Source organism: Oreochromis niloticus, linkage group LG23 (genome assembly GCF_001858045.2).
Source record: "Oreochromis niloticus isolate F11D_XX linkage group LG23, O_niloticus_UMD_NMBU, whole genome shotgun sequence".
NCBI lineage: Eukaryota > Metazoa > Chordata > Actinopteri > Cichliformes > Cichlidae > Oreochromis > Oreochromis niloticus.
The window spans coordinates 25,313,735-25,339,753 of NC_031986.2; the positions used below are offsets into that span (position 1 = coordinate 25,313,735).

Consider the following 26,019-nt stretch of genomic DNA (forward strand, 5'->3'; position numbering starts at 1 on the left):
ATGCTCCATGCTAGCCACCAACAGAGCGCTTAGCTTAGCTAGCTGCTTATAGCTTATCCTAAGAACACAGTTAACATAAATTATCTAAATAGTCCTAGTATCCTCTTGGTACATTTGGAAACACGGTCAGTGCAGCTCAACATACATATTTGTAAAGTTCAAAGCAGAATTGCTCAGTTATTACCTGAAAAGGGGATAAGTCAATGATGATGCTCAGACACGATGCTTCTCTTTCAGCAGCTTCATTGCGAATGAGGCATCGTGGCCAGAGCTCCCCCTTCCGGCAATGGCAGACATAATGAATCAATCATGATCACTAAATCACATGGATTATTCCCCAGGCTCGACAAGTAGATCACAGATTGAATTTTACACAGGTTATAGTCACATTAAGGATTGTTATCCGGTTGAACATAGTCATGAACTCTTTTAACTGTTTTGTGTTACATTACATCTCTTTGATGGGACTTCTTTTACCCTTGTTTATACATTTACATAATTGAAACAAATTGAATAATAAATTGAGTAACTTTTAACCACAGCTGTTTACTCCATTATGAACTTCAACTAATAATCAATCTATCACACACTCCCCCACAAAATTAGATGTCGTCCCGACATCACAACTCTTATGAACTAAAAGTTAACAAGATGTCACAAAATCCAGTCATTTTTAATCTTAGTTCCCTCTTTCGTACTGAGTCTTAAGTCTGTTCTATGTTCAGTATCCTTGCATGAACAGTGGCTGACAAATTTGGAAGAAATTAGGCCACATGGTTATTGGTTGAATGTCTCTGTGTTGTATGGGCTGATACTGGTAGGGCATTTCGTTTGTACACACTGTACTGTAGCATGTTGGAGTAGCCAGCTGATCATAGGTGAAAACCTTAGGGGCTCGTCTCTCCCTCCTTGGCAAACTATAGGTCCCTTCTCTGTTGCTTTCAAGCAAGCATGGGCATGGAGATGCTAGAGTGTCATCCATTACCTCTCCAACTACTTGTCCATCTTCCTCTCGATGGTCTTCTTCCTGTGGCCTGTTTTCATCCTGTGTCTCAGGCTCCTCTGTGTACGACATGAGCCTTTCTTCACCCAGTGGTCCATTACCACCGACCTCTGGTTTCTCCTGGCCATCACCATTCTCTGTGACCCTCTCTGTACTGGGCACTTGAGGCTGTGTTGCGGGCCCATAATAGTACCCCCATTCCTCCTCGTCATCTTCCACTTCCTGGTTCACCTGTTCTGCGTCTTTTTCCCTCACCCTTCTTTTCTTTTGCTTTGGTGATACTTCTGGTGGCTTTTCCAGGGGTAAGTAATCACATGGCAGCAGCAGGTTGCGGTGCATGATTCTTGACCTTCCCCTCCCTTGCTCTGGTTTCACCTCATACACGGGGAGGCCTTCTGCAACTTGACGGATGACAACATTGATGTCCTGTTTCCAGTGATTACGAAGCTTCCCCGTTCCTCCTCTAGGGGTCAGATTTCGGACAAGAACACGATCGCCAGGATATAACACAGAGCTTCTCACTTTCCCATCATAATGTTTTTTACCCCTGTCTGCTGACTTCTTTGCATTCTCCCGTACTATGTCATATGCCTCTTGCATTTCTCGTGTCCATTTCTCCATGTAGGTTCGGTGGTCTGTTTTCCCTGTCTCAGAGGTGAGACCAAACAGCAGATCAATAGGTAACCTTGGGGACCTTCCAAAGAGAAGGTAGAAAGGAGGAAACCCAGTTACCTCACTTCTTGTACAGTTATAGGCGTAGATAAGCTTGTTCAAGGACTCTTTCCAACTTGTCTTCTGCCTATCAGTAAGTGTCCTCAACATTTGTTGTAACGTCCGGTTGAACCGTTCAACTTGTCCATTCCCTTGTGGGTGATATGGGGTAGTTCGGGATCCCAATATGCCACAGTTCTTTTTCAGCTGGGCAAAGAGCTGGTTCTCAAATTCACCACCTTGGTCATGGTGTATCCGTGCTGGCAGTCCAAACTTCAAGGCGTAGTCATTAAAGATGCGATCAGCAACCGTTTTGCCAGACTTGGAGGTGGTGGCATAAGCCTGTGCAAAACGAGTAAAGTGGTCAACAATCACCAAAATATACTCGTAACCACCCTTACACTTGTCCAAGTGGAGAAAATCTATTGAGACCAGTTCAAAGGGCTGTGTGGTAACAATACTGGTGAGTGGTGCCCTTGCTTCTTTACATGGTATCTTTTGTTTCAGGCAAGGGCAGGTCTTTGTCACATAATGTTCAATGTCTCGTTGCATGTAAGGCCAAAAGAATCGATCTCTGATCAATGATGTTGTTCGATCAGTGCCCTGATGACCCATTTCATCATGCAACTCTCTCAGTACAGTTTCTTTGTACTTTTCAAGCAACACAAGCTGTCTCTTGGTTGACGTTTTTCTGCGAAGGATACCATCTTCATCAATATGAAGTCTTTCCCATTCACGCAGGAGACACTTGCTTTGGGCACTTAGTGTATTAAATTCATGCCTTGTTGGCTTATCATTCCTCACTTTGCACTGCATTATTGGGCCAATATTTTCATCGTCTTGCTGTGCTTGTTTGATCTCTGTAACCGAAAATTGGTTGTGTGGTTCTTCAGTCACTGATGTACACTGGCGATGGGTGAGTATGGGGCAAACCATTGGTGAGTTGAAATCTGGAGTCTCCACAACTTGGGTTATTGCTGCCACACAATCTGAACCCACTTCCTCTGTACACTGTTCCATCATTTCCTCTATCTCAACAGGCATTCTTGAAAGACTGTCAGCATCCACATTCTCTCTACCTGGGCGATATCGGATGGTGAAATGGAAGTCTGCAAGCTCTGCCACCCATCTACATCCAGTTGCATTTAGCTTGGCACTTGACAGGATGTAGGTGAGGGGGTTATTGTCAGTGAACACAGTGAAAGTAGGCGCATAATAAAGATAATCTCTGAATTTCTCGGTGACGGCCCACTTCAGTGCGAGAAACTCCAGTTTTCCTGATTGGAGATGATAGTTTCGTTCAGCTGCAGTCAATGTCCGCGAGCCATAAGCAATCACACGGAGTTTATTATCCTGTAGTTGGTATAGAACTGCTCCGAGGCCTTGGGCTGAGGCATCGGTGTGGAGGATGAATGGTTTAGAAAAATCTGGAAACCCGAGGACTGGTGGCTCAACTAGGCAGTCTATTAGTCGTTCCAATATGCGCTGATGTTCTTCAATCCACACAATTGACTTGTGTGATGGAACCCCTTTACGGTTTCTTGTGATTTGTTTTGTGTTTGTCTGGTTTTGGGGTACATTGTTATCTTCTGTTGTGCCCTTCAACAAGCTATACAGTGGACACGCAATACGGGAGAAGTCCCGTATGTACTGCCTATAGTAACTTAACAAGCCCAAGACAGTTTGCAGCTCTCCCACATTGCTTGGTCTCCTGTCCTTCAAGGCTCTTACTGCATTGGTGTCAGCTGGATCAATTTTGCTACCTTCAGCTGAAACAATTCTCCCTAGATAGCGAACCTCGTGTTTGAATAATTCACATTTACTGGGTTTAAGCTTGATCCCATACTTCCTCAGTAGCTGGAGCACTTTTCTGACATGACTGACATGATCATCAAATGAATGACTGTACACTAGGGTGTCATCAAGGTAGGGTACACAGATGTTGTCTCGCACCTCTTCCAGACACTCTTCCATGCAGCGTTGGAAGGCTGCAGGTGCATTCATCAGCCCGAATGGAATCCTTATCCATTCGTACAGGCCCCATGGTGTCACAAAAGCAGTTAAAGGTCGGCTGCCTTCATCCATAAAGCCCTGATGGTAAGGCTTGCCTTGGTCTAACAACGAAAACCATGAGTTGCCGCCAAGACTGTCGAGAATGTCCTGCACTCGAGGGATTGGTTGTCTGTCTGGATGAGTCTTTTTGTTTAGTTCTCTGTAATCTATACAAAGACGTAAGCTGCCGTCCTTCTTTCTCACACAGACAACGGGCGAGGCATAAGATGAGTTGGATTTCTTGACCCATCCTTGTGCAATAAGGTTGTGCAGATACTCTTTCATCTCTTTGTATAGCGGCTTTGGCACTGACAGGTAAGTGCGTGCTACAGGATCCATATCCTTCAATGATATCTTCAGTTTCAACTTGTCGATACAACCAATGTCATCATCTGATTTGGAAAAGGAAGAGCATTCCTCACGGAGCATCTTTTGCACCACCTCTCTTTCGGATTCACTCAGGTGAGTAAGGTCAATTGGTGGGTCCCATGAGGTGTCAGGGATTTGCTCACTCTCTGCGTTCACTTGATTCACCAATAATGGGGACCACTGGTCAGGTTTCTCTAAAACCGTCGCTGGGTACACAGCTTGAATTTGCTCTAAGGTGCCCACAACAGTTTTTCCTGACAGCTCAATATCATGATCAGTGGGATTTTGCACATCAAGAACAATATAGGGGGGACCCCCCTTCTGAGTTCTACCAGTGTCTCACAAAACTCCAGGCCTTCAGCCCACTGAGGGTTTATGTCAGGCTCAAAGAGAAGTGTAGTGTCTTTCTTCAGCGGGCGGGTCTGCACCTTACAGTCAATCTGAACAGAAGTGTGTTTGGGTACAATGACTTTCTCTTTTGTTGTTCTCACAACAAAATCATGTGATTGTTCAGCAGTCACTAAATCAATAAAGGTTGTGACATTTTCTCTTTTAAGGCAAGGGAAAGCCCCTCTTAATGTCTCGTGCAACTGCTCAGTTCTTGCAGCATCCATTTGCTCTATAGTACTAGTTTTCAGTATTTGCTCAATGACATTAAAGCCTAGAATGGGCTGCGAAAGACTTCCGCCTTTCATCACTAACATGGGGACTACAAGTTCTTTAGGGTTTGCTCCCTCAGCAGCTAGACCAAAAGTGACTTCAATAAAACCCTTGTAAGGGATGTTTTGACCATTAGCAGCTGAGAATTTTAAATCGTCAGGTGCATCAAGGAACTCAGAAACATCTCTTAATTTCTCATGTGGTAAGTACTTCTTTTTCCACTTTTCATCAACAATACACACTTGGGAGCCCGTATCCCATAAGGCTTGAGTTTGGTGGCCTTGTATATAACAGTCAACTATACACTGTTTCCCGACAAGAGCAACAAGATGGGACTGGCTGTCCACCCTTTTGGGGTGAATAACACTTGCCTTTGGGTGCATGTGCTGATTTACCTGAGGCTGAGAGTGTTTGTTGCATTGTTTTCTGTGTCTGGGCCAGTGCTCGGCTTGGCACATCTTAGAACAATAAGCACTTTTTTTACAAGCTGCACACCTTCTGAGTCTTTTGAGTTTTCCCGGAACACCACAGTAAGAGCAATGCTGTTGGGACGTTACACTATTATTGGTTACTCCCTGTCCTGTGGGGGCAACCACCGTCCGTTTAAAGGTTGATCTTTGTCTGGTCTAGTTAGTTTCGCCCTGCAACCTGCGAGAAAGTGTTCACTGCTACCACATCGACAGCAATGGTTGCAGTGCTCAGTCCCACTTTGCTGGCAGCCAAAGCATTTCCTTAGGCGTGCTCGGTTTACAGCAGGATACTGACAATGTGGTGCAAACCTCTGTTGATACTGAGCTGTATCACCTCTCCGTCCAGGTCCCACAGGAGGCCAGTAGTTGTGTGGCAGATGCTCGAGATGAGAAGAGCGAACACGTTCTGGTGCTGCAAGTGAGGCAGAATACTGTGTTTGTGCCGGACTAGGCTGCTGAATTATTTCTTTGATTTGTGCAACTTCAGCACCAAGATTTTTCAATAATGCCATGTCAGAACGGATTTCTTTAAGTTCATTTAGTAGGTCAGGCTGAGCTTTGCTGATGGATTCTGGTTTCAGGTTTTTCCCTTTTTTATCTGCAGGGGTGTCAGACAGAAGTGAATGCACAGTGGTTGGCCACTGCTGGGAGAGTAACTTCTTTTTATTTTGTCTCTCTGCTTCATTTGCACAGGCAACATTGAGTTTCTCAAGGAGGAGCTCATCACTGGTTGTGGTTTCCTGTAGGTAGGGCTGGAGGTCACTTTTAATGTTATCATTTTGCAGGCCTGTCAGAACTGTATGAAGGAACATGCTCTGTACAAGCACAGGATCATATCTTAAGCCAGATTCAGCTTCTTGCAATGCAAACAGAATTTTCTGTCTTAAGTCTAGGGCACGGATCAAGAAAGTTTGTGGGGTTTCTTTAATGCTTTGGACCTCTGACGTGAGTTGTTTGTAAAGTTCGGTTGCACCTCGTTCTTGGTAGTGGGACCTTAGAATCCTCCTCAGGGTAGGCAACGTAAGGTTGGTTTTGCCCTCCAGGTAGCTGCGCAATTGTAAGCCTGGTGCTATTGCCCTGATTACTGCATCAACTATTTCTATTTCAGGGACTCCTTTGCTGATGCCTTGTTCAATCTGGTGAGCTAGGCTGGAGAAAGTTAGTTTATCCTTTTGGCCGGGCTCACAAATCTGACCTGATATTTTGAATTCTCTGCCCCACGGCAATGTCAGAAAAGGTGGAGTGGTTTGTTTAGCACTATTGTTCCCCACACTCATCGACAGTTTGGTTGTACTAGGTTCCTTTGCCTTGTTCTGTCGTGATAATGCAAGAGCCAACTGAAGCGTCTCTATTTCCTTTATCAGCTGTTCTTCTTCTGAGGCCTCACCAACCTGTTCCTGCACCTCATCTGCCTGGTTAGCATCTTGGGTTTTGTGTCCCGATGTACCATTCTGAGCAGCCTGTTGCAACTCAAAAATTTTATTTTTCAAAATCAGTAGCTCTGACATACCCTCATCTTCAAGCTCACCCAGGTCCTCTCTTTCTAAGTGCTGTATTATATAGGAAATGAGAAAGGAACGACTTTTACCCGATACCTTTTCAAGTTTTGAACCAGCAATATTTAGGAAATCACAAACTTCAATCAAAATGTCTCTTGTCACTGTATACAATGTACCAGCAACTTCTAACTTCAGGTCCTCTAGCCCTCAAGACTCCATTTCAGTCTGTGGTTTGTGGAAAAGATCAGTGTGATGCAAGACCTCTTTGCAGAAGACTCAGTGCAGCTTCCCTGGCACCAGCAGTTAACCTCAGGTTGCATGCAGGTCCCTCTGCATAACTGTCGAAACCAGCACACTGTATTTCCCACCGTGGTATTTGATGTGAGGGGTTGAATGATGACTGGGGCGTCTATCTGGGACAGCGGGCCCTCATCACATTCATCCCAGCGGTGCCTCCAAAATGTTACACCCTGAAAAGGGGCTGAAAAGGGGGATAAGTCAATGATGATGCTCAGACACGATGCTTCTCTTTCAGCAGCTTCATTGCGAATGATTCAGAAATATAAACACACATACAAAAGTATTAAACATCCTAACAACGATGTACAGTCTCTGTTAGTTGTAAGAGAATATATCTCAAGACTGTTTTCTTTCCTTTCCTTTAAGTTACAGATTAAATTGAATGTAAGAATTTACAAAAACACCTTATGAATCAATAAACAAACTTAGATCATTAAACTTAAATGCAGAGGTGGAAAGAGTACTAAAATATTTTACTCAAGTAAAAGTACTATTACTTTGCTGAAATTTTACTCAAGTAAAAGTAAAATTACCTGTCTAAAAATTTACTCAAGTAAAAGTAAAAAGTAGCTCATTTAAAATGTACTCAGAGTAAAAGTTACATAGTTACTTTTCTGTCAGCAGGAGGACAGCCTCTTCTGAGTAGTGCAAAAAAAGACAGTGGGATATAAATCTCAAAGTAGTTCTTTTTTAATGAAAAGAAAAACTTTACAAATTAAAGTGCAGTGGCAGTTAAACTGCAAGTCTATACATGAAAATGGATAATGGTCACCAGACCAATCAACCAAACTGTCAGGTAACACAGTGTTTTCAATGCAAAACCATATTCTTTCACATGAGAATGTGTTCTAAACTGTCAAATAAGAGAACAAGTACTGAACTGAACGGCAGCTGCTTTAAAAATTTTTTTTAATTTTTTAAACTTGGCCCTGCCCTACTGTACCTCTAGATTAAAGTTCCTTTGTGTCCATCCTAGAGTGTTACTCTCTGAACTTCCTGTTAATTTTGAGGAGCAGTTGATTTTCAAAGTTAGTAGAGTTCATCCTTGCTCGCTTTGCAGTGAACAGTAGTCCAGCTAAAGAGATGCTCGAAGGCAGCTGAGGCAGGCAGGCCAGTGTTAAGTTTGAGAGAAAGTTTTTGACGTCCCTAATAAGACATCAGTGCATTACATAGCTACCGCTGGTAAATTATACCAATATACCTCGTGTTTTTTTTTTATTGGACAGTAACAGGCTAGTTAATGGGAGGTTGCAAGTGCTAATTAACAAGTAACAGAAGTCAGCTGTCTTTGACTAATCTAAGGTGTTATGACATGCATAGGTTCTTTCTCTTCAGCACCCTCTGCTGGTCATAGTGGGAATACTCACAAGCTTATATTTTGGTGGGGTTTTTCTGTGTTCCTGTGGGTAGAGGAAACAGGAAGCTGGTTGCTTGTTAGCCTGCAGAATATGCTGTTTGTCGCCTTAGATGCTCTTTAAAACATTTCTGCCTTGGAGAGTTATTGCTTGTGAGTATTAATGTACAACATGTTTACAAGTTCATTTGGTTCATTTCTATTACAGAGATTTGTTTAGAAACCAGTTATTTCATCTGTTATGTTTATCTTTGAGGAAGCTAAACTCGCTAAGTTGTATTGTGATCAATACTGAGTTGCTGTTGATTACACATACTATATAACAGTATAGTTCATATCCAGTGTTGGGGAGTAACGGAATACATGTACCGCCGTTACCTATTTAGAATACAAAATATGAGTAACTGTATTCCGTTACAGTTACCGTTTAAAAAGGTGGTATTCAGAATACAGTTACTTTGTTGAAATAAATGGATTACACGGCGGTACTTCCCTGTTTCATATTGTCGCAGGTCAGGATTATTTGGGTTTGTTTGACAGCTATGTTCTGTTGTTCCAGGCGGCAGCGTTACAGTTGCCATGGTTACAGGGTGACGCTCTCTCTGTGCGCGTTTCCTGGGTGAGAGAGCGCTTTTTTGTTGTTGTTGTTGTGCTAAGCTAATAGGCAGAATGCTACAGGCATGGCCCTAAAGAATGTAGCATCATGGGCAGTGTAGTCCGTGCTGCAGCGAGAATGGACTACCATACACGTTATGTGTCTCTGAGCGAGGGAGGGAGAGAAAGGAAAAGTCCGAGCTGTCACGGAGCAGAAACGGGAGCTGGAAGCATGTAAATATAATAATAACCACTGCAGCCAAGAAGAGTGCCTGAGGAGCCCAGCTGTAAGTAAGCTATTAAGACTCAACTGTACACTGTGTTCGTGTTTTCCTCCGGAAAAAATAAGTTCCGTTGGAGCAGCCTTTCAACGCCTCTCTCTGTCTCTGGCAAGCAAAGTGACCCAGACAACAAAGTAAAACTAGTTTTCGGCTACCAGCCCGACACAGAACCCACCGTATTAGCCCGAGGTCCCTTTACTACGGTTCGGAGCCGCGGACCTTCAGTAACAGTAATAAATCACAGCAATAGTACATTCACGTAGTTGTAAACAGCATGATAATATATTAAGTAATCCAAAGTATTCAGAATACGTTACTCTCATTGAGTAACGTAACGGAATACGTTACAGAATACATTTTGGGGCATGTATTCAGTATTCTGTAGTGGAATACATTTTAAAAGTAACCTTCCCAACACTGTTCATATCCTAGAAGTGTGAGTTAAAAGGAAAAGACATCCTGTAACATTTACTTTGTGTTTGTTTTTAGTTTTACGGGAAGAAAAGGATGTCAATCATTGAACTACTGACGAAGTAAAAAGCCTTAAACTTACTTCTGCCTCCAATGTTCATTGAAACCGTTAGCTGTCTGTCAAGTTGGGCAAAGGGACGCACAACAAGGACAGAACAGTAAAAAAGCAGCTTCTCAGCGGGCAGAGATAATCAAAGACAGCAACCTCGGCTGCCAGCACGTCTCATGTCTACTACTGCTTACGCTTGCCACACAGCAGCATTGTGGGATGGAGGACACACAAGCCGCAAAAGAAATAACGCAGCTGTCGGCTCTAGAGACCAGGTCAGTGGCCTCTATAGCATCCAGTGGATCATCAGCCAGTCGAGCCGCTGCTGCAGCTTGTGCTAAACTGGAGGCAGCTCGCGCACGAGCCGATTATGCCAAAATAGAGTCAGAAATGATGATTGAGAAGGCTCGCATAGAAGCCAAATTGAACACTTTACAGTATGAAAAGGAGGTAGCAGCAGCTATGGCTGAAGCCAGCATCCTTGAGGTTGCAGCAGAGGAGTCTGTCAAAACTGAAAGGAAACCAGCCTTTGAAGAGACTGCTGAAAGGACACGCCAGTATGTGGAGCAGCATCTACAGCCAACCGAGAGTGCTAAACCAGAGGCAGAGCATAGAGAGTCAACTGTTCATGAGCTGAAGCCCACGATTCCTCCCAGGCAAAGCTTTGGTACTCCATATGTTGAATCCCACTTGTTCAAAATGAGAAACAAAGCCATTCCAACATCAGGGCTATCTCAGGAACCAAAGTCTGGTATTTACCCACACTCAACATCGCACCCACCAGAGAGCACAAGGGAAAGGTCGCCTGATCGAGTCACACCACAACTCCTACCAGATGGCAGTGCTCAGGTGGGTGATATAGCAAGGTACTTGGCACGGAGGGATCTTATTAATGCTGGTCTCACAAAGTTTGATGACTGCCCTGAAAATTACTGGGCGTGGAAATCCTCCTTTCTGAATGCAATCAGTGGACTAAAACTCAGCCCCAGTGAAGAGTTGGACCTCCTTATTAAGTGGCTGGGGCACGACTCAGCACAGCATGTGAAAAGAATAAAGACGGTGCACGTCTGTCGTCCTGAAGTTGGACTGGACAAAGCCTGGGAGCGCTTGGAGGAATGTATTGGCTCTCCAGAGATAATTGAAAAAACACTGTTCGACAGGTTTACAAACTTCCCAAAGGTCAGTAGCAAGGATCCTGTGAAGCTGAGAGAGCTTAGTGACCTGCTGCAAGAGGTTGAGGCAGCAAAATCAGAGGGTTATCTCCCAGGGCTAAGCTATCTTGACACTGCACGTGGTGTCGCTCCAATTGTGGACAAGTTACCACACAATATCCAGGAAAAGTGGCTCTCTCAGGGTTTTAAGTATAAAGTTGACCATAGTGTCATTTTTCCGCCATTTTCCTTTCTCTGTGACTTTGTCTGCAGAGAGGCGCAAGCCCGCAATGACCCAGGCTTCAGGCTCTTAGCATCTACTACAGACCACTTTAGATCAGATACTACAGTGAGGAAGCCCTATAAGGGTTTGGTCTCTGCTCACAAGACGGAAATATCACAGGAGAAAGCTGGCCAAGACAGTGTGAGAGAGCAAACCTGTGATGTGGAAAGGCAGTGTCCTATTCATAAAAAGCCTCATCCCCTCAAGCGCTGCAGAGGGTTTCGCAATAAACCCATTGAGGAGCGTAAGACCTTCCTCAAGGACAACGGTATCTGTTTTAGATGCTGTTCTTCCACTAGTCACATGGCCAAGAACTGTAACACAACAATCAAGTGTACAGAATGTGAAAGCAGGAATCATATCTCTGCCCTTCATCCAGGACCACCTCCTGCAACTCTCTTTGGTCATGGCAGGGAGGGCACAGAAGAGACAACTCAGCCTGCTATAACATCAACTTGTACCGAAGTATGTGGAGAGGCTCAGAGAGGAAGATCCTGTTCTAAGATCTGCTTGGTAAAGGTTTTCCCAAAAGCGCAGCCAGAGCGAGTGACAAAGGCTTATGTCGTGCTCGATGATCAGAGTAATCGGTCACTTGCCAGGTCAGAGTTTTTTGATGTTTATGGCATAGAGGGATCAGAGTCTCCATTCACACTTCGTACATGTGCGGGAACGACAGAAATGATGGGTAGAAGAGCTACAGGCTTTGTAGTGGAGTCACTAGATGGAGCCACATCAGTCACGCTGCCGACAATAATTGAATGTAATAACATTCCGAGTAACAGAGCTGAGATACCTACCCCTGAGGTGGCAGCAGAACATGCTCATCTAAGGCCAATAGCCCATCTCATCCCACCACTCGATCACAAAGCTGAGATCCTCCTCTTACTTGGACGTGACCTACTTAGTGTCCACAAAGCGAGGCAGCATAGAAACGGTCCTCACAATGCCCCATATGCACAGAAACTGGACCTGGGATGGGTCATCATTGGTGATGTCTGTTTAGGTGATGCTCACAAGCCTGCAACTGTGGATGCCTATCACACAAATGTGCTTGAGAACAATCGCCCATCCTATTTCAGACCATGTCCAAATATGGTTCATATCAAAGAGAATTATGGGTCCAAGTCTGAGCGTAAAGCCTTCCCTACCACCAAAACACCTATAGTTAAGGCATGCACTCTTGGAAGCACCATCTTTGATACATCTGAGGACGATAACAAAATTGGCCTTTCTATTGAAGACAAACTGTTCCTAGAGGTCATGAAGAGAGAGATGTTCATAGATGACAGCAACAGCTGGGTGGCGCCACTTCCATTCAAGGGACCTCGCCAGTGGCTGCCCAACAATCGCGACCAGGCCGTCAAACGCTTATCCTCTCTTCATCGCACTCTTGAAAAAAGGCCTGAAATGAAGAGGCATTTCTTTGCTTTCATGCAGAACATATTTGATCGTGACCATGCTGAACTGGCTCCTCCACTTGAGGTGGAGAAGGAGTGCTGGTACTTACCTACGTTTGGGGTGTACCATCCTCAGAAGCCGGGTCAGATCAGAGTTGTGTTTGACTCAAGTGCAAAGTGCCATGGCGTCTCTCTCAATGATGTTCTCCTCTCTGGTCCTGACCTCAATAATAGCTTGTTGGGAGTATTGTTGAGGTTCAGACGTGAAACTGTTGCAGTAACCGCTGACATTGAACAGATGTTTCACAGTTTCATTGTAAGAGAGGACCATCGAAACTATTTGCGCTTCCTCTGGCATGAAGACAACAATCCTGCCCATGACATCTGTGAGTATCAAATGAAGGTTCACGTGTTTGGCAACAGTCCCTCACCATCCGTAGCTATATACGGCCTTCGATGTGCAGCAGCTCATGGTGAAGAGGAATTTGGATCAGATGCATGACGCTTCGTTGAGAGGGAGTTCTACATTGATGATGCGCTTATGTCAAGGCCCACAGCCAGTGAAGCTATTGATCTAATGAAGAGAGCACAGGAAATGCTTGCCACATCTAACCTTCGCCTGCATAAAATAGCATCAAACAGCTCTGAGGTTCTTGATGCGTTTTCTCCAGATGACCGTGCAAAGGGGCTTAAGGAGCTAAATCTGGAGACTGATGTGACACCTACACAGCGAAGTCTTGGTCTGATATGGGACCTAAAGAAAAACACCTTTACCTTTCGAGTAGCAGAGACAGTGAAGCCCTTTACAAAGAGAGGTGTCTTAGCTACAATCAATGGTCTTTTCGATCCCTTAGGATTTGCTTCACCGGTTACAATCCAGGGAAAGATGCTGCTGAGAGAACTTTCAAGTAAGGCCCTAGACTGGGACACTCCACTCCCTACAGAAAGGGAGGCCGAGTGGGATACATGGAAAGAATCTCTTGTCGATCTCAAGAATGTACATATTCCAAGAACCTACGCTTCTGCTACGATGTCAACAGCAATCAGAAAAGAGTTACACATCTTTTCAGATGCCTCCACTAAAGCCATTGGAGCGGTTGCTTTCCTAAAGACCACTGGCGAAAATCAGAACCATCAGGTGGGCTTCGTTCTAGGGAAAGCAAAATTGGCCCCACAATCTGCTCATACAATTCCAAGACTGGAATTGGGAGCTGCTGTGTTAGCTGCAGAGCTTGCCGAAGTCATCACAAGTGAATTGGACCTAAATCTTGATGCAGTTGAATTCTACACAGACAGTCGTGTGGTTTTAGGCTATATAAGCAACCAGACGAAGAGGTTCTATGTATATGTTGGCAACAGGGTGCAGCGAATCAGGAGGATTTCAGAACCAAAACAATGGCACTATGTCCCTACGAGCTCTAACCCTGCTGACATAGGCACACGCTCGGTGCCTGCTGCCATGCTTGGTGACAGTGCCTGGCTTAAAGGACCTGCCTTCTTGTTACAAGCTAGCGTTACAAGTGAAGTTGAAACCTATGACCTTGTGGACCCCGAGTTGGATGATGAGATACGTAGTTTTGTCACTCACACGAGCAATGATGGGTCTCTGCTTGGATCGCAAAGGTTCAGACGTTTTTCCTCTTTGAAGAAACTCCTCATGGCCCTTAGCTTGCTCATTCATATTGCAAACAGTCTCGCACAGCAGAGGAACTGACAAGGGCTGAGATTGTCGTCATCAAAAGTGTGCAGAAGGAAATGTTTGAGGAGGAACTTGCCTGTATTGCCAATGGTAAAGACATACCAAAACACAGCTCTTTACAAAAATTCAGTCCCTACTGTGATGATGAAGGACTCTTGAGGATAGGTGGAAGGCTCAAACATGCCAACATCGACTACAAGGAGAAACATCCTCTCATTATTCCAGGTGGTAGCCACGTTGCCAAGTTGATAGTAGAACACCATCACCGGCGAGTAATGCATCAGGGACGGGTGTTCACAGAAGGTGCAGTCCGTACTGCTGGATACTGGATTACAGGAGCGAGGAGGCTAATCAAGCAGATTATCCACAACTGTATCACCTGCAACAGACTTAGGAAGAGAGCAACTGAGCAAAGAATGGCAGATCTGCCTTCTGATCGTGTCAGCACCGAACCCCCTTTCACCTTCGTGGGTTTGGATGTATTTGGCCCTTGGTCTGTGGTCACAAGGCGCACAAGAGGAGGCCAGGCAAATAGCAGAAGGTGGGCTATTCTTTTTACGTGTCTTAGCACACGTGCTGTGCACATTGAACTGATTGAGTCGATGGACGCATCAAGTTTCATCAATGCCCTGTGTCGATTCTTCAGTTTGAGAGGGCCTGTTAAGCAGATTCGATCCGATTGTGGGACTAATTTCGTTGGTGCTTGCCGGGAGCTAGGTTTCACACTGACAGACCCCGACGTGTCAAGCATTAAGACATACCTGGGAGAAGAGGGATGCACCTGGATCTTTAATCCACCTCACTCTTCTCATATGGGAGGAAGCTGGGAACGTATGATAGGGTTGTCCCGACATATACTGGATGCAATGCTTCTCCAAACCACGCACACTCACTTGACTCATGAGGTGCTTTCCACTCTAATGGCAGAGGTTACAGCCATCATTAATGCTAGACCTTTGTCTCCTATCACAACAGATCCTGACACACCCTTCCTGTTGACGCCTTCCATGCTTCTCACTCAGAAGGTGTGCACTCCTCTCCCCCCTCCAGGAAGTTTTATTGAGAAAGATCTCCATCGACAGCAGTGGAGGCAAGTTCAATACCTTGCAAACACATTTTGGACCAGATGGAGACGGGAGTACTTAGGGACACTGCAAAGCCGGAACAAGTGGCAACGTAACCATGCAAACCTCAAGGTGGGAGATTTGGTGCTCATCAAAGACGCACAAGTGAGGCGCAATGAATGGCCAATGGGACTTGTCAACCAGATATTCCCGGATAAGGATGGAAGGGTCAGGAAGATTGAAGTGAGGGTCTCAAGAAATGGAACTATTAATACTTACCTGAGACCTGTGTCAGAGACAGTGTTATTGATGTCCCCAAAGGACTGAGAAGTATGTGTGTCATGATGGTAAACATTGTATTCCGATATAATCTGTAAAATCTTGCAGTTTATGATGTTTCAGTTGATTCATAGTGGTATTTTACAATACCAGACGGGGAGTGTTATGACATGCATAGGTTCTTTCTCTTCAGCACCCTCTGCTGGTCATAGTGGGAATACTCACAAGCTTATATTTTGGTGGGGTTTTTCTGTGTTCCTGTGGGTAGAGGAAACAGGAAGCTGGTCACTTGTTAGCCTGCAGAATATGCTGTTTGTCGCCTTAGATGCTCTTTAAAACATTTCTGCCTTGGAGAGTTATTGCTTGTGAGTATTAATGTACAACATGTTTACAAGTTCATTTGGTTCATTTCTATTACAGAGATTTGTTTAGAAACTAGTTATTTCATCTGTTATGTTTATCTTTGAGGAAGCTAAACTCGCTAAGTTGTATTGTGATCAATACTGAGTTGCTGTTGATTACACATACTATATAACAGTATAGTTCATATCCTAGAAGTGTGAGTTAAAAGGAAAAGACATCCTGTAACATTTACTTTGTGTTTGTTTTTAGTTTTACGGGAAGAAAAGGATGTCAATCATTGAACTACTGACGAAGTAAAAAGCCTTAAACTTACTTCTGCCTCCAATGTTCATTGAAACCGTTAGCTGTCTGTCAAGTTGGGCAAAGGGACGCACAATAAGGACAGAACATAAGGTAAGTGAGCGTTCTGTTATTCTTTTGGCTGGAGTGTGAACATATGTGGGTTAAGTAAGAAAGTAGCCGCTTCTGTCTTTAATTTAACTATTTTTTAAAATAAATTATTATTATTAACAAACAGGGAAAACGTAGGTAAACACATTTTCTTTTGGCAATTTACCAACCCAGTAAAAAAAATGTAAGTTGCGTGGACAACAACGTGCCCGATTACAGCAAGTTGCTAGTACCAACCAACGTTAGCTGTGTTCTTCACAGATGTCTTAACTTAATGTGATTAATTTGAGCACAGCCTTTTTGCTACCATAACGGTACGAGTTGTATTTAACTTACCTCTACATGCTTGCGCAGGTTTGATGTGGAATTTTTAAAAGCTGCTAACTCGGTCTCTCTGGGCAAACACAGCTTACACTGCATAATAAAGCTGTTGCCTTTCTTGCACTTGAAGCCGAAATGGTCCCTTAAATATGGCCAGGGGTTCACATCCGTTTCTTCGAGTTCAGGGTCAGCAGAATTCGACGGGACTTCTTTTTTCACTGGATCCGTAACACCGATGTCAGACTCCATCTTTAACATGACCTTAGCGCCAATTTGTTCTACTACCCATCATTCCCTGCAGTATTTCCGAAGCGCAATGTTTTGTTTTTTTTTGTTTGTTTGTTTTTTTAATTTACTCAGTAACGGGTGTGATTGAAAACGTAGCGAACTACAATACTTTTTAAAAAATATACTTAAGGAAAAGTAAAATTACAGACTTGAAAAATGACTTTAAAAAGTACAAATACACAAAAAAACTACTCAATTACAGTAACGCAAGTAAATGTAATTCGTTACTTTCCACCTCTGCTTAAATGTACAGAAAATAAACAAAATATTCATATAAAAATACTAATAGGCATTTGTCCCTTCACACAAAATAAACATGTTCTTTGTCCAGACCAAATGCAAAATGCACACAATGCTGTATATTTCATACACAGTCTGGCACGATAATGCTCCATGCTAGCCACCAACAGAGCGCTTAGCTTAGCTAGCTGCTTATAGCTTATCCTAACAACACAGTTAACATAAATTATCTAAATAGTCCTAGTATCCTCTTGGTACATTTGGAAACACGGTCAGTGCAGCTCAACATACATATTTGTAAAGTTCAAAGCAGAATTGCTCAGTTATTACCTGAAAAGGGGATAAGTCAATGATGACGCTCAGACACGATGCTTCTCTTTCAGCAGCTTCATTGCGAATGAGGCATCAATTCAATTCAATTCAATTCAATTTTATTTATATAGTGCCAAATCACAACAAAAGTCGCCTCAAGACGCTTTATATTGTACAGTAGATCGCACAATAATAAATACAGAGAAAAACCCAACAATCATATGACCCCCTATGAGCAAGCACTTTGGCGACAGTGGGAAGGAAAAACTCCCTTTTAACAGGAAGAAACCTCCGGCAGAACCAGGCTCAGGGAGGGGCGGCCATCTGCTGCGACCGGTTGGGGTGAAAGAAGGAAAACAGGATGAAAGACATGCTGTGGAAGAGAGACAGAGATTAATAACAGATATGATTCTATGTAGAGAGGTCTGTTAACACATAGTGAGTGAGAAAGGTGACTGGAAAGGAACAACTCAATGCATCATGGGAATCCCCCGGCAGCCTACGTCTATTGCAGCATAACTAAGGGAGGATTCAGGGTCACCTGGTCCAGCCCTAACTATATGCTTTAGCAAAAAGGAAAGTTTTAGTTTTTTAATACCCTGTATGTTTATTGTCTGGCAGATTTCTAAGAGAGTTTAAGCAAAACTCCCCACTTGTGTAATAAGTTTAAGTACACTTTTTCAGTACACTTTTTTCATATTGCTTGGTCTTGTAATTTTCCAATAAAAACAGTTCATGCTTTGTGCAGAGAAAGTCCTTTAATAAATGTCCGGCAGCTGGCATCGTGGCCAGAGCTCCCCCTTCCGGCAACGGCAGACATAATGAATCAATCATGATCACTAAATCACATGGATTATTCCCCAGGCTCGACAAGTAGATCACAGATTGAATTTTACATAGGTTATAGTCACATTAAGGATTGTTATCCGGTTGAACAAAGTCATGAACTCTTTTAACTGTTTTGTGTTACATTACATCTCTTTGATGGGACTTCTTTTACTCTTGTTTATACATTTACATAATTGAAACAAATTGAATAATAAATTGAGTAACTTTTAACCACAACTGTTTACTCCATTATGAACTTCAACTAATAATCAATCTATCACATATACACTGTCAAAGACACTTGTTTTTGAGTGAAGATTTAAGGTGATAGAAAATATAAATAACTGGAACTTGAATCTTTACTGAAGCTCAGTATTTGACACAGAGTTCCAATTCACTGCTGTAATAACTTATAATGATTAATATCATACTTACTTTAATGTTGGCCATATTATATTTACATTACCAAAGTAAGATGACCTTAGTCTCATGAACAACATTAGCTAATTGTTATTTACTAGCTAATCTTAAAATGACCGTTCAGTACAGAAATGAAGCCCAACAATCATGTTTTTACAGTCCCGTGGTCTCAGCCTCAGATACTTATCAGATCAAACAAAGCTCATATAAAAAACGAACAAATGAACGAAAAAAAATTCTCCTTCATTTCTGTCAAACAATGCTGTGTGAAACATTTCCAGCGGTTAGTATCTTGGTATCTAGGCAACCTGAGCAGCGGGACGGAGGCTAGACCGTCCAATTTCACAAGCCTCGCACTTCGGACCTTCTTGGTCTTCGGAGGACGCGGCCCACCTAGACCGTGAAGGCCGGGTCCTCCGAAGTGTGCAGACCCTGAATTGGGACACAGCTTATATCTGCTGCTCGGTCTGTGGCTTTTCGTCAGACTCGAGTACCATGCTCTCATGACGAATCAGTCGTTGGCATGCAGGAATGGGAAACCCTTAAAATCGTTGCGAACTGTGCAGAGATGATCAGAGTAGGCACTAATGGAAAAGGAGCTAAAGAGTTGTTCATAGTTCCTTCAGTACATTAGCAAGGCAAATTTTGATGATGTTGGAGAGAGGATGGCACCTCTGACCGGGTCTGGTCTATGTTAAAACAGGCAGTTTGAGGAGGTGCAGGCTCAGCAATATTGTTTTTTTTTTAGAACTTTGCTGGCTTTCTCTAATGTTTACTGGAAAATTCTAATCTGGCCTTCATGTTCTTCACTTTAACCGGTGGTTTGCATCTTGTTGCTAACTGCCTTGATTGTAGTCTTTGACAATGTCACACCGACCTCCTCAAGAGTGTTCTTGACTTGGTTATGTGCAGTGAAGTTGTTTTGCTTAACAACGTAAATAACTGAAGTCATATACTTTAGTTATCTCATGTGTTATTTCAGGCCTTTTGATTTGAGTTGGCTAGTTCATTCATTCTTTTAAAGAATGTACCAGATTGTTGATTTGGCAACACAGTTTTTGCTGTCTCTCTGATAGATTTACTTTGTTTTTTCAGCCTAATGATAGCCTCCCTTACTTTCACTGATATCTCTTCTAATATTTAAAATTACAGTGAAAAGCTAAATACAAATTCAACACTTTGAGTCAACGTAAGATATGTCTGCTTCATTTGACATGAAATAACAAAGGTATAATATATGAATGTATTCATCACAATGCCTATTCTACTTCTTTGTCCAAAGTACTGTATTTTCTTAGCGTATCAAGACATTAACAATCTATCTTTTTTTGTTTTTGTCATTTTTCTATAAAGGTAGAAGAATTCCCTGTCAACTGTAACACCTTGTTTAAAATAAATCAGAGCTTCAATTATGTATGAAATGATAGGAGTTCATCTCCCATTCAACTTGGCTTTTTTTTTTTTTATGAAATAGGGTGTTCTATAATACCTGTCCATTAATTTGCAATATAATATTTTTATATAACATTTTATATATGAAAGACCCTGTGCAGCCAATGGCTTTTATGGCCATTCACTAATTGGTCCCTGAATCAACACTGAGTATGCAATTTAAGTCAGCCATCAAACTGACAGCTATAAAAAACATATTGTTACTAGCATCTTACCTCTCTGTGTCAGACACTTCTCTCTCAAAACTAACGTTGCGATCATGGGACCAGTTGCTCTTTAAGGACACACAGCTAGGGTCAGGTTCAGCAGGTCTCATATTGAGAGAGAAAAACAAATCAATTTGTCATTTCCAGCCACAGAAGCTGATGAAAAAATAAAATAACTGTGTCATCCCAAAAACAAACTGTTTAGGCTGTCAATTAACAGAAGAAACCACCAAAAATGAAGTTTAACAGTAAAAGAGAGACCCAGAGGTAAACACAGTCATTTACACTTTCCTGGATAACTGATGATCTTACTGTAGACAACAGAAGTTTAGATGTACATGCTGCACACTAGTGATGGTAAATTTGATTCTTTTTACTGAATCGAGTTTTAATGAGTCACTCACCAAAGTGAATCGGGTTTTTTGAGTCATTTGATTCACTGAGTCAGTTGACCAGAGAGTGCAAAAAATGTACATTTTCACTCAAACTTAATTTGTTTCTCTTTTCATGTATATCCTACTGCTAAGATGAGTGATTCTAAAAGAAAACAACTATTTTATAGAGCAAAAAAAATTCTAAAGGGAACATTTATTTTGTTTATTTTTATTTTATTAGTATTTTCCTTAAATGTGTCAAATATATATTTTCTCATCTAAATGTCCACTGAGCTGTGAGCCAGGGGGCGGTAATGCGCCTTAACATTGGTTGCCAACCAAGAAGAAGAAGAAGAAGGAGCTGTGAGCCAGGAGGGAGGGGGTGAGTGAGTGAGTGATTCGTTCGCTCTATGATTCAGCACAGGAAGGGAGGGGGTTAGTGAGTCCTGAGTGATTCGCTTACCCTACGATTCAGCACAGGAGGGAGGGGGTTAGTGAGTCCTGAGTGATTCGCTTATGCTACGATTCAGCACAGGAGGGAGGGGGTTAGTGAGTCGCTTATGCTACGATTCAGCACAGGAGGGAGGGGGTTAGTGAGTCCTGAGTGATTCGCTTACGCTACAATTCAGCACAGGAAGGGAGGGGGTGAGTAGCTCAAATGTGCTGTTAGCATGTTAGCAGAGCGATGCTACTGTGAACCGAGGAGCTATTGTCTTGATGTGAGCTTCTACTCAGGGTTTTTTCTTCCAGTTCAGAGCAGAAATTTTTTGTTAAGATACTGGATGTTGTGTTTTTCTATACAATTTTAATTATAAACTAGATATATTTCTACTAATGAAATTAGTTTTCTAACAGCAACAGGGATGAGTCAGTGAGTCAGTTGGGCTTGTGAATCATGATTCATGAGTCAGTAAAGTGATTCTCGAGTATTGAACGATTCATTCATGATTCGCGCATCACTACTGCACACATTTTATATACAGCTAGGTTTGGATTCAGGTTTAATACTCTGACAATAAATAACAAATAAAGAAATAAATAAGGCTTTAAAAAATAAGGCTTCAATGTAAGTATCACAGGATATAAACAACAGTTATCATTTCAGATGTTTAAATAATGATATGAACTTTCTTATGAACTGTCAGATGACTGTTTTTGTTCAAAATAACTAATGACATGCTTCACTTGGTTGTCTTTTAAAGACACACAGCTGGGTTCAGGTCCAGGTTGGTTCCTGTGAATAATGATGGAGCAGTGATGTGAGTGCTGAGCTGTGACATGGAGAAGAGTCATGGACAGTTAGAGATGGTCATCTCACCTCTGAGCTTTGGTCTGGCTCTCATGTTCCCCACACAGAGTGGTTTTAGAGGGAGGGACTCCCCCCTCTCTGTCTTCACACTGATCCATGCTGCTGAATTCACATCCACAGCTCACACACACTTTCTACCTTCACCTGCAGAGGAAACACAAATTATTCATGTGCACATCAACTGAAACCCTCCTTTCCATCATGCGTGCTGTCCAAATATCAGGTGCTATCAGCTGCTTCTTTTCTGCTTCATCCCAGTGTCAGTGTCAGTGTTAAAGTTTATTTAAATAATTTTTGAATATAATTAATCAAAAATAAGCCCCCAAGGCAATTTAAGATGGATGACAAGCTGCAAGAATGACGCAGAAAGTCTTTGGATTTGGTTAATAAGCTTTGAACTGTTCTTGGCTTTTTTAATGAACAGAACACATCAATGACAACTTTCCATGAAAACACCAATGTATCTTGCAGAGGACACTTTAGCATGCAGACTGGAGCGGCCAGGACTCAAACCAACACCCTTCCAATTTTTCGATGACCTGCTCTACCTCCTGAGCCACAGCCACCTGAATTTGACAATATATAACATAACACTCCTGTCTGACTGTCAGACAGTGTCAGAGTGAAATATTTAAGTTAACAGCAGGTGAAAAAATATGGAACTTTGACTTTATCTATTGAGCCTTGTATTTGCACATCTTTTAATAATCATCACACTTTAATAGAATATTACAATGGAATTAGATAGAAACAGGTAGCTTTGAGTTTTGCAATCTTAATTTCAAGTTATTACAGAGAAACTACTACAGATATTTGCAGGTAAAGATAATGCATGATATTTAGACTGTTACCTTCAAATAAGGAGGAATGCTACAGACATGAGGTAGGATTAATTCCAACATTATTATATGGTAATAACATTCACATATGTTAAAGTACCAACCAATATTACTTAATCATTAAGAGTTTACTACAACAGGTCAGTATATAAAAATTCAGATGCACAGATTTTACCATTTTATTGCCAGCAGGTTTTCACACAAGCAGCAAAATATTACTATATTATTACTAATTGGTAATACATGCATACATATGTATATTACATTTCATACATTTGTTTCCACATTATTAGCAGTGGATGCTGTTCATAACCACTGTTCATAAAGATAACTACTCAGAAATCAGTTTAAGAGGTAAGTGTTGATGACGTGCTACTTCCATATTATTACATTCGTGTGTTCACCTTATTATCCCACTATTGTCAGATTATTACTGAGATGTAATATCATACAATAGTCATACTGGATCAGCTTTTTGGTTTGGAGTCTTTATCCAAATAAGTCCTCATCTGTTCTCCACATAAATACAACAGCTTTGTGATGAAAAGGAACTCTTAAAAACTCTAATGAGTCAGATTTCTACTCACTCAGCTATTTCCCGTGAACTTTACTCTGCAGCTCTCTGGACCAGGACTGTGCAGAAAAAGAGAAATTCCTCTGAATCATCTCTGTCATTAGTCCTGTGTGTGTGAGGGCTGTCGTCACATTAAACATTAGAAACCATGAAAGAGTCTTAAGCTGCAGCTCACAGGTCAAAGATCAGCTGTTCCACCTTAATATGATGCTTTCATCTCATAAATGATTAATCTGCAATAACCTCATGCTCTGACTCTGACATCCTGAACAAAACATGATAACAGTCTACTATGTTCAGTCAGAGCAGCTCGGCCAATACCCCCTTAAAAATCATATTACCTTAGCATCAGCTCTCAGTTGTTTTCTTCCGTGGGATCACACCTCAAAGAATCAATCCAATCACTGATCACCATCAAGATCCAAGTAGAATAGAAAGAGCAGAGCTACTTAGTTTTATGTAGCATTGAGTGTTTCTTAGACTTAATAACATAAAATAAATTAATAAATTATCCAGTTTCCTCTGCCTCTGTTCATTTCAAATATCTTGGTGGCTTCAAAACAGTAAAGTTTACTGTTTCACCATTTGGTTTGTAACATAGGATATATGTTCTTATAATATACAGTCTATATGAATTCTATATAGTCTGTAGTGATTTACAGTCTATAATAGACTGTAACATAGAAAGTGACAACAGATCAGGGAATGGGTGTTCTGGTGGATCAAATTGATTGACTAACAGTATATATTTCAAAGAGTTTGGACATTTGAAAAATGCTGAAACATATTTCATGAAGGAAAGATGATGATAAATGTTTCACAAACTGGAAATAATAATGGACTATGATCTTCCATAAAACAACATCAAAATCAAACCGCAAACCACCACCTGAACCAGTGTCTCATATCACATCTCCAGTTTTTTAGTTTGACTATGAGCCTGTTCAGAGTCCAAGTAAACATCTCATCACAGTCAAACTGCTCTTTTAAAGAGGATCAGATAGTGCAAGATGTGATGTAAAGTGGATGGTCAGAAACATTTCATGATGTTAGTACCAACCTGCAATCTTCTGATTAAGACACTCAGACAGTTATTTTGATGTGAGGAGAATAAATCTCTACTTGTAGACTCTCTGTAGAACGTCTGTGAGCTGCTATTTGTAAAGTTTATTGTTGGAGGAACTTTGTGGTTTGATTTCCAACACATCAAAGATGAAATAAATCTGTTCTCTACATAAACACGCTAACAAAACCTCCGATAATCAATTAATCAAACTTCTGTTCTGAAACTCCACTTTTACAACAAAAGTGGGGGCTGCAGATGATACTGTGGTTTTATCAGAGAGACACAGCAATCAAAATAATCCTGAATTAACATCTATGGCAGATTTATATGAAAATGATAAAATGATAAATGAAAACTCATTTATTTATTTAATGCAATTTGCTCATGATTCTATACATGCAGATTTTGTGATTATTGAAACAGAAGTTTATTTGGATGAGAATAATAAATAAGTTTTCATTAACAGAACAGAAAAATCATTCATTAAACTTTATTGATCCCAAAGGTTGTCCCCAGTTTTATCATTACCCCTATTACCACAAATTATCAGCAGTGAGTGAGACAGGTTATTTAATTTTACCTTGCATTTATTACTGATTTTCTGTCTATGCTTCTCCACACATCACATGTCACATATGTGATCATTCACACTACACGGTCTCTCTTTCGGCCTGTTAGTATTTCATGTCTTGTGTTTAGGCACCATAGAACTGGTGTAGCTCATATCAGTGGCACTGCGACTGACTATGTAGCTGTGAGAGACTAACTACAGCAGGACTGCAGTGAATCCCTCAAAGCCTCCATAAATCCATCCTGCAGCATAACTGGAGACTGAGAGCAGCACTTGAGGAAACCAGCAGATGAAGCTTACCGATCCATGTTAAATATTATTCATGAATTATGGAGAATATTTAACAAATGAACATGAACCTTGATGCTCCATAAAACAACTTGAGTATCAGTCAGACTGGAGTCCAGCATCTGAACCAGGTTCTCAAATCTGAGCTCGTTTTATTGTTTGATTATGAGCCTGTTCAAAGTTCACAAGAAAACTGAGTTTTACAAAATATCACATTACAGTATGACACAGTCTGCTAAGGGGGATCAAACAGTGGCAGATCTGACATAAAATGCAGAATGAGAAACATTTAATGAAACTAGTAACAACCTCCAGTCGTCTGAAGACACTGACACAGTCTGTTCGTCTGAAGAGAAGAGAGTAAAGCAAATATCTACTTGTGGATGTTGTCAAGTCTATTATTCAAGTCTCATTATGTTTTTGAGTCTTTATCCAATGCATCACAGTCTTCATCTGTTCTCTGCATAAACACACTAACAAAGAGCAGCTGAA

At 41.8% G+C, this 26,019-nt stretch overlaps 2 protein-coding genes across 2 annotated transcripts in view; one reads left to right on the forward strand and one right to left on the reverse strand.

The window, feature by feature from the left end:
* The window catches only part of LOC109196997 (NLR family CARD domain-containing protein 3), a 501,803-nt gene that overhangs the window by 403,192 nt on the left and 72,592 nt on the right, over window positions 1–26,019 (reverse strand). The gene's annotated exons all lie outside the window — the stretch shown is intronic.
* On the forward strand, window positions 8,155–16,499 carry LOC102079362 (uncharacterized). The gene is made up of 3 exons (XM_025902721.1): window positions 8,155–8,571; window positions 9,783–16,051; window positions 16,299–16,499. Exon 2 carries the CDS (start codon window positions 10,033–10,035, stop codon window positions 13,144–13,146), a length of 3,114 nt encoding a protein of 1,037 aa, XP_025758506.1. The 5' UTR covers window positions 8,155–8,571; window positions 9,783–10,032; the 3' UTR covers window positions 13,147–16,051; window positions 16,299–16,499.

Bases quoted from the DNA above. Each gene is read 5' to 3' on its own strand.
- LOC102079362 (XM_025902721.1), top strand. From the start codon at position 10,033: ATGGAGGACACACAAGCCGCAAAAGAAATAACGCAGCTGTCGGCTCTA.